General features: G+C 38.0%; 3 protein-coding genes across 3 annotated transcripts; 1 reads left to right on the top strand and 2 right to left on the bottom strand.

Moving 5' to 3' along the window:
* On the bottom strand, positions 1271-4022 carry LOC105173046 (pentatricopeptide repeat-containing protein At3g61520, mitochondrial). Its single transcript, XM_011094695.2, has one exon. It carries the CDS (start codon positions 3851-3853, stop codon positions 1625-1627), a length of 2229 nt encoding a protein of 742 aa, XP_011092997.1. The 5' UTR covers positions 3854-4022; the 3' UTR covers positions 1271-1624.
* Positions 4247-7127, bottom strand: LOC105173055 (3-methyl-2-oxobutanoate hydroxymethyltransferase 1, mitochondrial). Its single transcript, XM_011094705.2, has 5 exons — positions 6492-7127; positions 5916-6122; positions 5685-5831; positions 4886-4939; positions 4247-4787 (listed from the first exon to the last, which is right to left on the bottom strand). The coding sequence occupies exons 1-5, from the start codon at positions 6918-6920 to the stop codon at positions 4554-4556; spliced, it is 1071 nt and encodes a 356-aa protein (XP_011093007.1). The 5' UTR covers positions 6921-7127; the 3' UTR covers positions 4247-4553.
* On the top strand, positions 8500-14308 carry LOC105173066 (proline iminopeptidase). The gene is made up of 10 exons (XM_011094716.2): positions 8500-8925; positions 11506-11642; positions 11730-11903; positions 12099-12335; positions 12462-12562; positions 12660-12732; positions 12868-12936; positions 13124-13231; positions 13516-13641; positions 13829-14308. Exons 1-10 carry the CDS (start codon positions 8604-8606, stop codon positions 14021-14023), a joined length of 1542 nt encoding a protein of 513 aa, XP_011093018.1. The 5' UTR covers positions 8500-8603; the 3' UTR covers positions 14024-14308.

Here is a 15558-nt window from a genome sequence, read left to right on the forward strand (position 1 = left end):
TTTTTTTTTTTTTTTTTTTTTTTTTTTTTTGGGGGGGGGGGGTATAGATAACTATGTTGACTTATTAATTCCTCACTATTGCACCCTACCGTTGATTATTGATTTTACATGTTAACTGAATTTAATGGAACCAATATTTAAAAGGAATGATAGAAAATATTGTGGAGTCCCAAGTGGAATATTTGGTACAAATGCACGACAGCACCACTGAGGCTTAGTCTTATTCCTCAATGGATAGGGACTAATACAGACAGTGATCGACTGTACACTTCTAACCCATCCAATGGATTTTCATTTTTCAAGGCTCCCGACTCACTACTACTCTTACTCTGTCTTTCATTTCAAAAATATACATCAAAATATTATTAATATTTCCAATAGCAGTATTTCAGTCTGGTCGTAAGAATTTAAAGAAGGTTTTTTTTTTTAATTTTTTATTTGTGATAATCACTAAACACATTAGAAAGCATATTAAAAAGTATAGGTAAAAATGAACTCGTTGAATAAGCTAGACCCAATTATTCAAATTTTAAATATTAGTTGTGGCGTTTCCCCTACAATCAATAAAAAATAAAACCGCAGTCTTTAGTTACTCCTGTAATAAAAGATTAAGCAACACCTATACGAGGTATAGAGTGGGCACAAGTAGGAAAATTAAAGGATCAGTAGCTCAGAGCCCGACAAGCACAAATTCTCACGGATCACTTTCCCTAGAGATTCAAAAGCAGAGATCAGAATTACATTTAAACCTCCATTGCTGTGAATCAAACTTGCTTTGAAGGATTAAAGGCGCAATATGTATAAACTATTAGTATTCTGAAAATTGACTTGATTTTTCTGCTGCATTTCTTGTTTTTGGAAATTTTGATCCATGTAATGACGTATGTATATTTATGTGATATACACTTAACTTGAATGTTTGTGAAAAAATTATTAAAAAATAAATAAAAATCATTTAATGGAGCAATATTCTAAGAACATCAGGCTGGGAAAGAATAGATAGATCAGAGGTACTCATTCCTTCTCCACTTCCACCAAGAATCACAGATTCCAGAACCAAGGGTAAGGTGAAGTTGCTTTTTTAGAAACAATGAACCAGGCAAAGCAAGTTACACAACCATTGAGCTAATGCAGGAGCAGTTGCTGTTACTTCAGCTATATATTGCTATTGTATTCTAGTTCTGTTGAAGGAGCTAGTTGGGTAGCACTCACATCAGAAACTACTTATGACCACAGACCCGAGTACGAACCAGAAAGAATTACATAAATCTTTTGACAAAGTAAGTTACCTTGTAGATTGTAGCGACAATGTTACTGAGATCGATATCCCAAGCTTCACACTAATCCGGCTTAATGTTACTCAACAACAATGATTGGTAGTGAAAAGGAGGAGATTCTTGATTAGCACAAAAGATCTTCCATTAATGTACAATAAGATGGCCCTTTAAATATTTGATGGATTCATATATCGGTCTCAGTTACTGCTGCATTTCGATGCAAACAAGAATCTGAAGCTATCCAATGTCTGAGATGCAACATAGCAGAGAAGTAGCCATGTGTCACAAAACAACACATGACCAATGGATAAGGGACAGAATTCTAATAACTGCAAGCAACCACCGCCCTATGCAATTGAAGCAGAAACCTGGTAGCCTTGGACAAACTTCCGTAATTTTTCTGTCTCGCCAACTGCAGAAAGCCATTCGGTGAGGATTTCCATTGTAACGTAGTCAGGATTACATGCTTGTTCAGTCATTTGGTCCATAAATTCCAGCACTTTCTCAAACCAATTCCTCTGCTGAAGGCCTTTAAACAGAGCATTATATGTGGTAGTATTTGGCCTCACCCCCTTGTCCTTCATATCATCCATCAGGGATAGAGCTACTTCTACTTCATCATTCTTGCAAAGAGAGTCAATCAACATGTTATATATTACAGTATTTGGTCGGACCCTCGAAGATGAATTCATGTCTCTAAATATTTTCATAGCCGCATTAATATTATCATTTGAGCAGTATGCTTGAATTAATGCTCCATAAGTAACAACAGTAGGTGTTAAACCATCATCAATCATCTTCTTCATCACTCTGTGGGCCTGTGTGAAATTCCCACTTCTGCAGAAATATGAAAGCAAAGTATTGTACGTAACACGATCAGGCTTCATTCCAGCCTTTTCCATATCTTTAAGCATCTCATAAGCTTTATCCAATTTGTTCTTCCTGCAAAATCCACTAATCAACATATTGTAACAGACGATATCTAAGCCAAACCCAGCTTCTTTCATCTTTGACACAATAAAGGTGGCGTCATCCATTCTTCCAGCCTGGTTAAGGCCTGAAATCAAGCTGTAGTACACAACAGCATCTCGAGAGCAACCATTTTTCTGCATTTCATCGAACAACTTCATTGCCTTGTCAATATTGTTTGCATTACAGAAAGCTGATATCAAGATGGTGTAAGTAACTCCATTCCCTTTGACGCCCTTTCCTCGCATAGAACCAAAAAACTCCATTGCACTACTAACTCTCCCATGCTTACACATTCCATTCAGCAAAACATTTAATGTAATGACATTCGACTTCACACCTTCATTGCTCATCTGCTCAAAAAGCTCACGCCCTTTCTCAATCTCCCCAGCTTTACAGAATCCATCGATCAAGCAATTATAGGTAATAGTATTTGGCTCGCACTTGCTGTCAAACCTCATCCTCTCTATTAACTTCAGACCCTCTTCTTGCCTCCCCACTTTACATAGTCCATCAATTAATGTGTTATAAATAAAAACATCTGGCTCAACGCCAAGTTCTCCATCTCTCATCTTCTCAAGCACCTCCAGTGCCTCATCCAACCTTCGAAAGTTACACAAATTCTTGATCATAATTCCATAAGTCACAACATCTGGTTTAATCCCCTTTTCCTTCATCTCCTTCATAAGCAAATTTATTCTTGCAAAATCACGATGCTGCCCTAACCCCGTCAATAGCGCATTGCAAGATGCGACCTCCACATCAGACCCCAAATTCATCCCCTCGTGCAAAAGAGTCCAAGCCTTGTCACACTCCCCCTTCCTACAAAACCTCATAATAATTTGTGTTAACCAATACGGTTCGGGAGAAACACCATGTTCACCAAACCTTGAAACAAGATTATGAATTTCCTCATCTGTCACACTCCTGCCACTCCAATTTCTGTTCAAAATGGAGGAAAAGAGAATACCTACGGTATTGCTGTTGGGAGGATAACAAGAATCCCTCTCAAACATTTCGTCGAGCAGCTTTAGGGCATCATCTAAACGACCCCACTTCAGTAACCCTGCAATTACTAAATTTACCACGTCCGTATGTATCAGTTCCTCGTCAATTGCATCGAACACCAAGATCATCTCATCCAGCATTTGGGCCTGGGCGAAGCACTTAATGAGGAGCGTCGCCGCATTGACAGAAAGAGGAGTACTTTGGTCTTTCGACAGCTGGAAAAGCTCGTACAGCTTACCGGGGGAGCCTGGGTTTTCGCGCATGGCGTGCTCGAGAACCGCCTGGAAAGCGAGTGGGATGGAATCGGACAGGTCGGAGCTTGCCTTGAGGTGGTTAAAGAAGTGGAGGGCATCCTGGTAATTGGGCAATTGGCGGGTAACTTTGAGGACGGCTGGTGGGGTGAGAGAGGAGAGAAGACTGCGGAGGCTGGGGTTCGAGGGCCAGGTACTGGGATCACTGGATTGGAGGAGTGATAGTGTCTTGGAGATGGGCGACGAGGGGTCTGGTAGCGGCGGCGAGGAGTGGGCAACGAGGGAGAGACGACGGAGAGTAGTGACGCCGGAATGGTGCAGCTGAAAAGGTTTTAGGGGGAGTCTCATGTTTGGTTACTGAGGACTAAAGCGCGACTAACGTAGGGTAGGGTTCCGCGAAAGAGTTTTCGCGTCGTCCCACACTCTGAAATCATAGCATATACCTACATACGACTCTATGCTAAAGTTATTACACACAGCATTACGTCCGAATCCGATTTTAACACAAAACCTTTCAAAAAAATTTACACTTTTAATTTCACCTAATAAAAAGTGTTTCACACTTTACACAGCTACTGCCGAATGCTATTTCTCCATATACAAAATAACTGCTAATTGACTATTAAACGACATCATTTTTAGGCATTAACGTTGAAAAATATTATTCTATTTTATATATGTCTGAGATATTTTCTTAGATATATAGATACTACAAATTTAACGTATTCTATAAGAAATTTATAATAAAAAAACATTCAAATTAGGCAATGCATTCGCTTTCCCTTTTGAACGTGATGGCAGAAGGACATAATGTGGAGCTCCAACCAAATACTGAACATTACCAACTGAAGAAACCAAACAAAATCTCCTATCAAAACAAAATCCAGACTCCACCATTGGACCTAATACTACTACCTAAGTTAGATACTCTACTTTTTTAGCCAACTCAAGAGGAAATCTAAATCCGACATTCGCGACAGAAGGAACGCGGTTTTTACATCCCATCCTGTTGTCTTTCTTCCATTAGTTTATGGTCTTTCATCTCCCGTTATTTAGTAGAGTTAATCTTTTCAGCAGCGTTGGCTGCTGCGGATGCAGCATCTCCCAAACCCATCTTCTGCAGTGATCCCATGAAACCATCCAAGTCACCGGCACTAATTTTGTATGGGCTGTAAGCTGAGCTAGGAAAGCAACCGTTCATCACTTCTTCCCGGTACTCAAGAAGAGCCTTGTTTATGACATCCCCCACACGGGCGTACTGTTTGCAGAACTTCGGGGTCACCTGTGAATGCCAAGCCGCTTCTTAGTTAGCAACAAATTACAATCTTATGGAAAGAATTGACAAGGGGAACATCGATAAGAAAATTAGAAGGCGTTAACCTTGGCATGGTGGGGGTGCTGTAGCATCCCTAGCAGATCATGGTAAACTAACACCTGCAGAGGAAGATTGAAATCATATACGATTGCAGTACTAGTCATTCATAACAATCTTTCTTTTCCATTACGAGTGTAACAGGTGCTTCAGGGAAAAAAAACAAGAAAAAGAGCAGGAAGTACTACAGATGTAGCTAGAAACTTTTTCATCTCACAACCATAACAGAGTATTCAACTGAGATTAGACATTATCAATTACCCACTGATTTCAGTCAGCATACGTTAAGAAACTGTAATGAAATATGTCTAAAAGACTTGGAACACATGCGGGATAAAAGTTGAATTTTAAGTTGATAACTTAAAAGCTGATCAGTTGAGTGGTTCTCTGTACCTCAATCAAGATCAATTACTTGAATCTTCCTACCATTCAACACCTTTAACCACCACTCTCACCCGCAAAAGGAAACATGGAAATTGAAAAGAAAGGCAGAAGCTATTTCTAACAGCATAGAATTATCAAACTTCACCACCAAAAATCAAATATACGGAAATAATTGTTGCAGAATGTTGGGGTATATATAGGCAACAATTCTTAGTTGTTACACGTGCATCCGATACAACCATACAAGCATTTTCCTTTTTTAATAACTTGAGGTGAATAACTCCAAAGATGGAAGTCGTTCATATAAGTTGAACATTGAAATATAGATCACAGGTTCACAGAATCGGATATACTAAAACTGTCAAGAATTGTCATGATGAGTATATAATAAAACCTACGGCAACGCAAGAAGTATAAACTAACCTGACCACTGCAAAAAGGTCCAGCTCCAATGCCAATGGTAGGGATCTGAAGAGCTGATGTGGCAGCAGCAGCCACTGGGGGAGGAACGCATTCTAACACAACGGCAAAACATCCTGCTTCTTGCAAAGCCATGGAAGTCTCGACGACCTGCCAAAACATGAATACGTTATGTATAGAATCAACTAAAAAACATTATGTAGTACCCTTGGTAAATTTTGGAAGATAAGGTACCTTGACTGCACTATCAATGTTTCTGCCCTGGGGCCTGAATCCTCCAAGAACACTGATGGCCTGAGGAGTGAGGCCAACATGCCCCATCACTGCAATCCCAGCTTCAACTATAGCTTTGGCTGCCGTAATTCTTGACGGCGCCCCACCTTCCAATTTAATTGCATCCATTCCTCCTTCTTTCAGCACCCTCACTGCTGTATCAACGGCCTGTTCATAATTTCAAACTGCAATTCACCAACCATGTACTCAACCCAATTTCTCTTGATTGAATTCTAGCCTCAAGAGAAAAAGAGCACATAAAAGAGTTACTAGGCATATCTTCAACTGAAAATTCTTGATGATTTTGACGATGCTGATTTGATCACAACCCTCATGTATACGAGCCCAAAATGGAAGGGCGTGATCTCTCAGGATGATCAAAAATCACCTATTTCGAGGACTTCATTCGTTTACTAGAAAAACAACACAGCCTATATAAATATGACATAAAAACAATCATACTAATTCGGACTCGTAAACAATCACTGTTCAAATCTGCAAGAACATTTCATTTAATAACTTGGGAATAATCTTAACCTGGTTAGTGCTGGACTCGTAGGTGCCGAAAGGCAAGTCCCCGACGAGGAGGGGGCGCTTGGCACCACGCGCCACCGCGCGGCAGTGGACGAGCATCTCATCCAAAGTGATGGGCAAAGTGGTGTCGTGGCCGTGAACCACCATGGAGGCGGAATCTCCCACCAAGCAAATATCAATACCCGCAGTGTCCAAATGCACCGCCGACGGATAATCGTAGGCGGTCACCATGGTTATGGGCTCGCCCCTCTTGACCTTCTGGCGGAGATTAGTAAGGGTGATGCGCTGGGTATGGTTCTGGGGGGTTGGGCCGCCGTAGACGGTGTTTTCAGGGACATTGCTCAGGTACCGCATAAGGGCAAGCCCTGGATTGGAGTGGTTGCTAATGGAAGCACGGCGGAGGCCCTTACAGAGATACGAGAACATTCCCATTTGAGCCGGCGGTGTGGTTGGCAGTTGTGTGCGTGGGGGATATAAATAGCAAGGAGAAAGTGGGAGATAGAGGAAGGGTGGTTTTTGGTTGGGAAAAGTGCAAATTTATGTCAAATTCCACCTAACAACGTCGTCAAACGTAGGCTTTAGGTGAGTCATTCTTGATGGCTTCAGCAGCTTCTGCGATTTCCAGCACCAAATATTATGGCTGCATTGCTGTCAATGTCACTAACCTACAGATGCAATTCAATAACATTATGTTGTAACTAGTAACACCTAAAACGTGTGATATCAAAATTTTAAGCCAAAAAAGAAACCATAAAAACTAATGTAATGTTACATTTTTCAAAATAATGAAAATACAAGCTCCTTGTTGTTTTCTTTTGTAATCGACTTTTCTAGGAGAAAGTACACAAAACATCATAACTATCTCATATTTCTTTGATTGATAATAAAATTCAATTGCATACTCAATAAAATACACTTGTCAATTTTTTTTTTATTGAAGAATTAGAAATAAAAAGTCAAGATTTTGTTGTTAGAGTTTGGGTTGAAGAAATCAGAACAGAGCCACAGGTCATTCCAGATTTGGAGAAAATAAAGTTGGATTTAGATAGATGTGAATAAAAGGAATAATGCCACAAGCAAAGGGGTCATTATGGGCATCATCCAATTCAAGTCAGAGCAGTCATGACTCACCGTCTCTTGACAGGAAAAAAGGACCATAACCTTTTCTTTACTCATTACAGTAATAATAGGAGATGGCCATCAATTTCATGAAATCACAAAGGATACCAAATCACTACACAATCATTCTTTTACACTGTATTTGGCTTTATTGTTTTTGAATTAGGAATTTCAAATATTTAACAATAATTTTTTGTGTTTTGTTTGGTTAAATAATCTATTTACTTTGTGAATTAAATTCATTCTTCACACGTCTTAATTTTAATGGATTGAGACCTGCACTCAATCGAAGGTCTACCCATAATATTTGATATACTTATCCATTTAAGCTCAAAATTTAGCCCTGTAAAACGAGAGAGCAAATCATGGTCAAATTTCGTATTTTGTTTCATGATATGCAGCTTAATAGTTTAAAATTTTATTAGATTTTAAAATTCAGAATTTAGAATTTATATTGTAAAATTAAACTCATCATAAACAATTAAGTGGCATTATGCATGTGTAAATTTCAGACCAACAATGAAATTATTTGTAAAATAAGGATTTGACTAACATTATAGAAGAACAAAACAACTTCCAGACCTAACATGATTAACAAATGATATTTTAACATTTATTTGATACCACCAAGGATAACATTTGATGGATGAAGCTGGATGATTGCACATTTACTAACCAGTGACAGGGTGACTTAAGTCCAATTAATCAAACAACTTATTGGGCGAGATTGGAGTGCTAATTTAATCAGTCCTCCAAAATAAACATGACTTTGAGGTAAATTGAATCATTATTAAAATCACAAAGGTAAATTGTATTTTATTTTTTTGCATTAAATAGGGAATGAATTTGTATTTAATACCTTATTTCTTTTTGACATGGGGCTATTGCCCAATTTCGGCATTTTGCGGGAGGTTAATACTCCCTTATCCTGCAGGCTCCCGCACACAGTCACTCCACCCTCCCAAAGTCAGTCATGCACTGAGTCCGTGACAGAAAATGCGGGCAATCGGGCCACCCCTGATATTGCTAACGCCACTCCTTCACCTCCGCATTTTCGCTTCTCCCACACTTTCACCACCTTCGCCTCCACCACTCTTCAAACTTCTACGCTTCCACTATTCAATCGCCAAAATCACGTCAATGGCCGGTACCACCACCGCCGCTGCCTCCGCCTCTGACGGGAAACACGTCTCAAGCGATTGGTTCTCCGTGCCGGAGCTCCGACTCCGAGACCATCGCTTCACCGTACCACTCGATTACTCTCTCGATGATTCTACTTCCCCGAAGATATCCGTCTTCGTTCGCGAATTGGTTGCTGGTAATAAGTAATTTAACTTGAGATATTAGCTTTTCGAGTTGAATCTATGCTGCTGCGATAAGTCGTTTTGATTTAGATTTGTTGTTTCCGCATGTTCTTTCATTTTTGATTTTATTTATCCGCCTGGAGTTTGCAGTGCAAGTTTGAAGGCCGAGGTCCTAAATAGCTATCCCCAAACTGGTACTAGATAAGCGTACTGTGCTTTAGCAGGAAGACGTTATAGAGCATTGGCTTCTTTTCTATTTGAACGTTTTGATTGACTGAAACCTTAGTGAGAATTATACCAAGCTGAATTTGGACCTTGCACTTAAACTGTGGATAGCTCAATGAAAATAAAAATCGTTCTAGACTAAATATCAGAATATTCCCGCAAAATAGGTATTGAAGAAGAAAATATATGTCCTTATTGTAATGAATGAAATTGATGTTTGAACATCATAACCAAAAGAGATATTTATTAATTTTTAATCTTTTTCATTTCTTTTGTCCAGTCACTCAACTATGTCAAATATTGCGTGTATGATTTATCTAAAAGGAAAATGTTATGGAGTTTAATCTTCAATTGTTTTTTTTTTCCTTTCTCTCATTATAGTCTAGATCTGAAAAGAGTCTTACTTGGTTATCTAGAAAGGCTTTAGTGATAAATGTGTTAGACAAAATTGGACAAACTGCTGGTGTTCTATTCTTTCTTTCTTGGCTTACTTTTGGAATTTGTATCTTTCCTATCTTTCTATTTTGGTTGCTACTGGTACTCTGGCCTCAATATTATGTTTGGATGTCATCCTTAAACCTTCAAGAGTTGTGCATTCCTTCATTTGCTTTCTATATGTATAAACTTTTGGGTCGCTCACTAATATGGGGCTAATCTTATGATAGGCCTGAATAGGGGTGCATGCAGTGCGAGTTGGGTCAATTTTGATAAATTTATTGCCCAATCCCATGTTTGCGATTTTTAAATAGCTAAGCCTAAGCCCAACCCAACAATAATCAAAACTGCACTTTGTGGTCTAATTGGGTCGGTTCGGTTTTTGCAGTTTTAGTACAGAGTCAATCGCATATATAGACAATCAAATAAATTCAAAGTTCAACTATTTTAATGATATAAAACTTTTAATCTCAAAATATATATTCTAAAGTCACAAATAAAAAGTTTACATACCACCTAAATTAATAACGGAGTCTCTCTCAAGTTTCAAGAAACATTCTACAATATAACATATATAAGTACCGACTATTTACTAGTTTACGAGCTTCCTATGTACTATTACTTTATGAGTTGCAACCTACAAAATAAAAGATAAGTATTACCAAAAGTTCATGTTTTAACTAATTATAAAAAAGTAAAGAATATAACCATTTTTGTGCAATCTCAGTGATAAAATGTTATTAATATACAATATATATTAACATAGATATTAAATTAATTTTCCACAAAGGAAATGGAGAAAACATTTCACTCAGTTTACATATTTTTATTAATTGATTATTTGTAAAATTTAAAGTGCTAAATAACATGTCTATACTAAGTTAATTTAATTCATTGGAACATAATTAGTATAAATGTAAAGATATGAGATATCATTTACTTTCTGTAAAATGTAAACACTTATATATGGTTATATATATTAAAGAAGAATTCAAACAAATATAAAAAACTGACCTAATTGTATTGTTATGAATAAGATTGTGAAAAATTCCTTATTTCGAATTAAATTATATAAGAAACTCATCATAATAATATTTAAAAATTAAAAGGATATTGTTTATAATAAAATGAGATATTATTATTAAACCACATTATAACAATACAATGATATAATCTATTTTAAGTTCTTGCATTTATTAATTGTATAAAAATCATAGAAGATTATCAATAACCAATAATTAATTGACCAATTGATTTCATTTGCATATGTACACATATTTATGATAAACTACAAATAATAATATCGTAATTGCTATATTGTCATGTATATTAATTTGTGTATTATCAAAACCTTGGTACAAATTTCTAAAGAATCCTAGTATATTACTATTATATTATAATTGTGGTAGAGCGACGTCTATGTTGTCCATGTATGTATAAAACCAAACTCGATTGCTAAATTGCATTTTTTCTTTTTTTCTTTTTTTTTTTAACTAGTCCAAGATCAACCCATCCCACCCTTAGCCCGCTAATTGCAGTGCGGTTTGGGTTGGGCCAGTCAATTGGGGCGGGCCGGCGGTTTTGTTGAACACCCCTAGGTCTGAGAACATTATATGACATACGGTCTATCTGTGAATTCTAATATTGCATATTCATGAATTTTTGGAACTTTTGACTTTCTGAAGACCTGTATTCCTACCTTATATTCTGTGCTATGTGCATTGGCTTCAATCCTAGTAAAGGTAATTGCTCATTTACAACTGCAGGAGAGTATGAACCAGCAGATATAGAAAGTACTTGTTGCAATTACAGTTAATGATGTATTATGTCTAGAATTCATGTTTTTGTTGCACACTCTCTTAGTCTCTTCTTCTGAACAATTCTGTTTTCTTTTGATGTCTCATATCAGTACTGATGGACACCGTACTTTGCAGTGGGGAAGGAAGAACTACACCTCCCATTTTTACTCTACTTGCAGGGTGGACCAGGTTTTGAGTGCCAGCGACCAACTGAAGCCAGTGGATGGATAAGTAAAGCATGTGAAGAATACCGTGTTATTCTAATGGACCAGGCATGTTATTTTGAAGCACCTTTTGGGTTCCACGTGTGTGTGCTCGTTATATCCTAGCTATCCTTCTACTGAAATGTTACAGCACAGCGTGGAACAGGTTTATCAACACCTTTATCACCATCTTCAATGTCTCAATTTAAATCTGCCATGGAGTTGGCCGACTACTTGAAACATTTCCGAGCTGACAACATAGTGAAGGATGCCGAATTCATACGCAAAAGGCTTGTTCCAGATTCCAGCCCCTGGACTGTGTTGGGACAGGTGAAACTCTAAAGTGGTTTGTTAATTTGTCACCTTTGCATCTAAAAGTTGAACGAAAAGAAAAACGTGCCTCTTCCGCTCTTTAAACTAATTTTCACTGGATGCACACACCACAGGATGCTAAGATATGCTTTAGTGATGTGAATTGTGTTTATGATTGATTGCATTATGGAGGTTATTCTTGTCTCCCTGCAGAGTTATGGGGGTTTTTGTGCAGTGACTTACCTGAGTTTTGCTCCACAAGGACTGAAACAAGTCCTTTTGACTGGTGGAATCCCTCCAATTGGAAGTGGATGCACCGCAGATGCTGTTTACCGAGCTTGCTTTGAGCAGGTAATGCATCAGAATGGCAAGTACTACAGGAGGTTTCCTAAAGATGTTGAATTAGTCCATGAAGTGGTAAAATATTTAGCCGAGTCTGAAGGAGGTGGGGTAAGGAAACTTTACAGTCATTTTCTCCAATCTTTGAAACTTTGATTTGATGATACACCTCCAATTTTCCGTCTTCCTCATTCTCCCCTTTCCTTTATGTTTCTGTTTGGGAACTCATGCTCAAAGGTAGCTCTTCCATCTGGTGGCATCTTAACACCACGAGGCCTACAGCTTCTAGGTTTGTCAGGTTTAGGATCTAGTACTGGTTTCGAACGTTTGCACTATATGTAAGTCTGCCCCCAACATCTCTTTCGTTTGTAGAGTATATTGGATGTCTGATATGCTCTCGTGTTTTGTTAATTGCTTCCTTTCTGTTGCTGATAGGTTTGAGAGGGTTTGGGATCCTATATTAGTTCCAGGGGCACCAAAGAGAATTAGCTACTTCTTTCTGAATGCAGTAAGTTCCGAAAAGTATCTAAAAACTTCTGCCAGTATGCGTTCACAAGTGTGCTGGTGATATTGATTCCGGAAATGATTTAGGTAATCAGCAGCTAGGCACTGCAAGTTAGTAACAAATTTGTACATATTGCAGTATGAGAGATGGTTGGCTTATGACACTAATCCACTTTATGCTCTCATGCATGAGTCCATATACTGTCAGGTAAAGTTGTTGCTTCTTGGCAATGTCTGACAAACATTCACCATCATGTTCTTATCTATGTTCCTCAGAAAATTTCCTGTGCAAAATATGTACTTGCGGAAGAAAGTATGTTTATGCACTTTTCATGTAAGCAGTCTCTATTGCTCTTTTCGTTTTATCATCTAATTCGTTTTTAAGTGGATTTAAGGGTGCTTCTTCAAGTTGGTCTGCTCACAGAATAAGAGCTGAAAATGAGAGTCAGTTTGATGCAATAAAGGCCGTCAAAGAAGGACATCCTGTGCTGTTCACTGGCGAGGTACTAAAGAGAGGCACTAGTTTCACTAAGCAGTAGGCACCAGTGAAAAGGTTTAAACATGAAAAAGCAGCCCATAAGCCTCGCTTTTAAGGGAGTGTTGCCTTTAAAGCATTTTCATTGACAGCATATGGAATGAGTTAAAACTTGCGTTAAAACAGCAATTAACCTGTTACCTCGGTTGTGGCTTATCATTTTCTTCAATTTTATCAAGTTCAATGAATTTTTTAGTTTGTGTTTTGCCATTATTCAATATGCATTCCTGAAGCCTGCATTTGTTCCTGCAGATGATATTTCCATGGCTATTTGATGAAATTCAAGCCTTGAGGCCTTTCAAAGATGCAGCTCATCTATTGGCGGAGAAAATGGATTGGCCTCCTTTGTATGATGTTGCCGCATTGAATGATAATAAGGTCAATTGCAGCTGATCCTTCCCTGCTTTACTGTCCATGTATTCTCAATGAATTCCATATTGCTGCATCATCTGGATAATTTCATAAATCTACTCATCAAAATGGCTGTCATTTTGACGAAATTAATTATTGCTCAAGATGCCATGTTGGCTCATTACTTACCGTAACCAGTGTTTGTTTCATGCAGGTTCCAGTTGCTGCTGCTGTCTATTATGAAGACATGTATGTTAACTTTAAGCTGGTCATGGAAACAGCTACTCAAATTGCAGGAATCCGACTATGGGTTACCAATGAATATATGCATTCTGGCCTGAGAGACGGAGGCGGTCAGGTTTTGGATCATTTGCTGGGAATGCTTAACGGGAAGAAGCCTCTGTTTTGACGCACAGAGACGTACCTACATTTACCCTGTTTGGCTGAGTGCAGCTTAAGCGGAAGAATTGTTGCAATAATTAATGGTTTCAATCAAAATTAAACGAAGATGTTTGATCAATCTGTGCATTTTTATTTTTATACAATTTCACAAAAGCATGAATAGGTAATAAACTATTTAGAGTGGCGTGACATTCTTGTAATCAAACCAGAAAGGGTCATTATAAGCTTTCGTGTGTTGAATTTTGACTCTTAAAAATTTTCCCCAAGAAAATCCGACGGCACAATGTTATGTGACTGACTTCAGGGGAAGTTTCAGTGATTGCTGCTAGCTAAGAAATAAATAAAAAATATCGGTGTAAATTAATCTACAAACTATGTATAGAACAAGTATTTTAGTTGGACTACTGACTATAGATAATGGTAATGATGTAAAAATAGATATGTTAATTATTTCCGGAATCAAAATGTGCATTTTGAAGCCGGGGAAGCATATTCTAAGCTGAAATCTTTCACAAAAAGGGGGGCCGTAAAAAAGAGGAAAAGGATTTTACAAGAATTGAGTGCGTTTTTCTTGCTTTGATACGCGACTTAGTCTGTGCGGTTCCCATTAGGTAGAGGTCTATGGGAAAGGAGAAAGCTGCTTCCACTCTCCATTTTCACATTCTTCTTCACTCGCTCTCGACCCTCTTCTTCCACCCAGTTAGGGTTTTATAGAATCTCGTTTTTCCTGGTAGTAGGATGCTTGAATACAAATTGCCTCATACTAGTTTCTTCTACGATACTAACTCACATTTTCTTCCCCTGCCGTTTGTGTTTCAGATTGAGGGAAAATGCAGGGAATAACGTCGTGTTCCAAGTTTGGACGGTCTTTGCAGAGTATAATACGAGGGTTTTCTACATTGACATCGAAGAGTGGCAGTGATGAGAAGCTCGTAGCTTCAGTTCTGTTTGAGAGGCTTCCCGTTGTCATTCCAAAAATCGACCCTGTTGTCTATGCTTTTCAAGAGTTCTCGTAAGCATTTTTACGTGTTTTCTTTTACACTCCTTCTCGTTTCACCTCCTGTTCTTATTGAAATTACATGTATTGGGGAAGAAAATCTAGCTTCAATGGCGTATTTTTTTATGTTTCACTGTTAATTAATGAGTCTGTTATACAGAACAATATGTGGAAAGACAATAAATAATGTTTTCGGTTGGCGATACATTGAGCTTTTTAGTTTGTGAATTGTGATTACTTACCGCATGAAGAATAAAGGATTTGATCCCTTTCTAGTTTGTTAGAGTTGGATATACTGGATTACGAGATGTTTTGTTTTCTCAAAGAATGAGTGTCGGTATGCAATATGCATTGACCCAATTCATTTTTCCTAGTTTATTTCCTGACAGAATAAAATGAATCGCACAATGCAATTTACGAATTGAGAAAACTTAATATGATTTTTCTAGTGGTAACTGATGCTCTTGAAGTTGCTCCATGATCAATTTATGATGGCTTAGTACTGGGATGTATCTTTAGGTTCTGATGGAGACAACAATATTTTG

The sequence above is a fragment of the Sesamum indicum genome, linkage group LG1 (assembly GCF_000512975.1).
Source record: "Sesamum indicum cultivar Zhongzhi No. 13 linkage group LG1, S_indicum_v1.0, whole genome shotgun sequence".
In the NCBI taxonomy this organism is placed as follows: Eukaryota; Viridiplantae; Streptophyta; class Magnoliopsida; order Lamiales; family Pedaliaceae; genus Sesamum; species Sesamum indicum.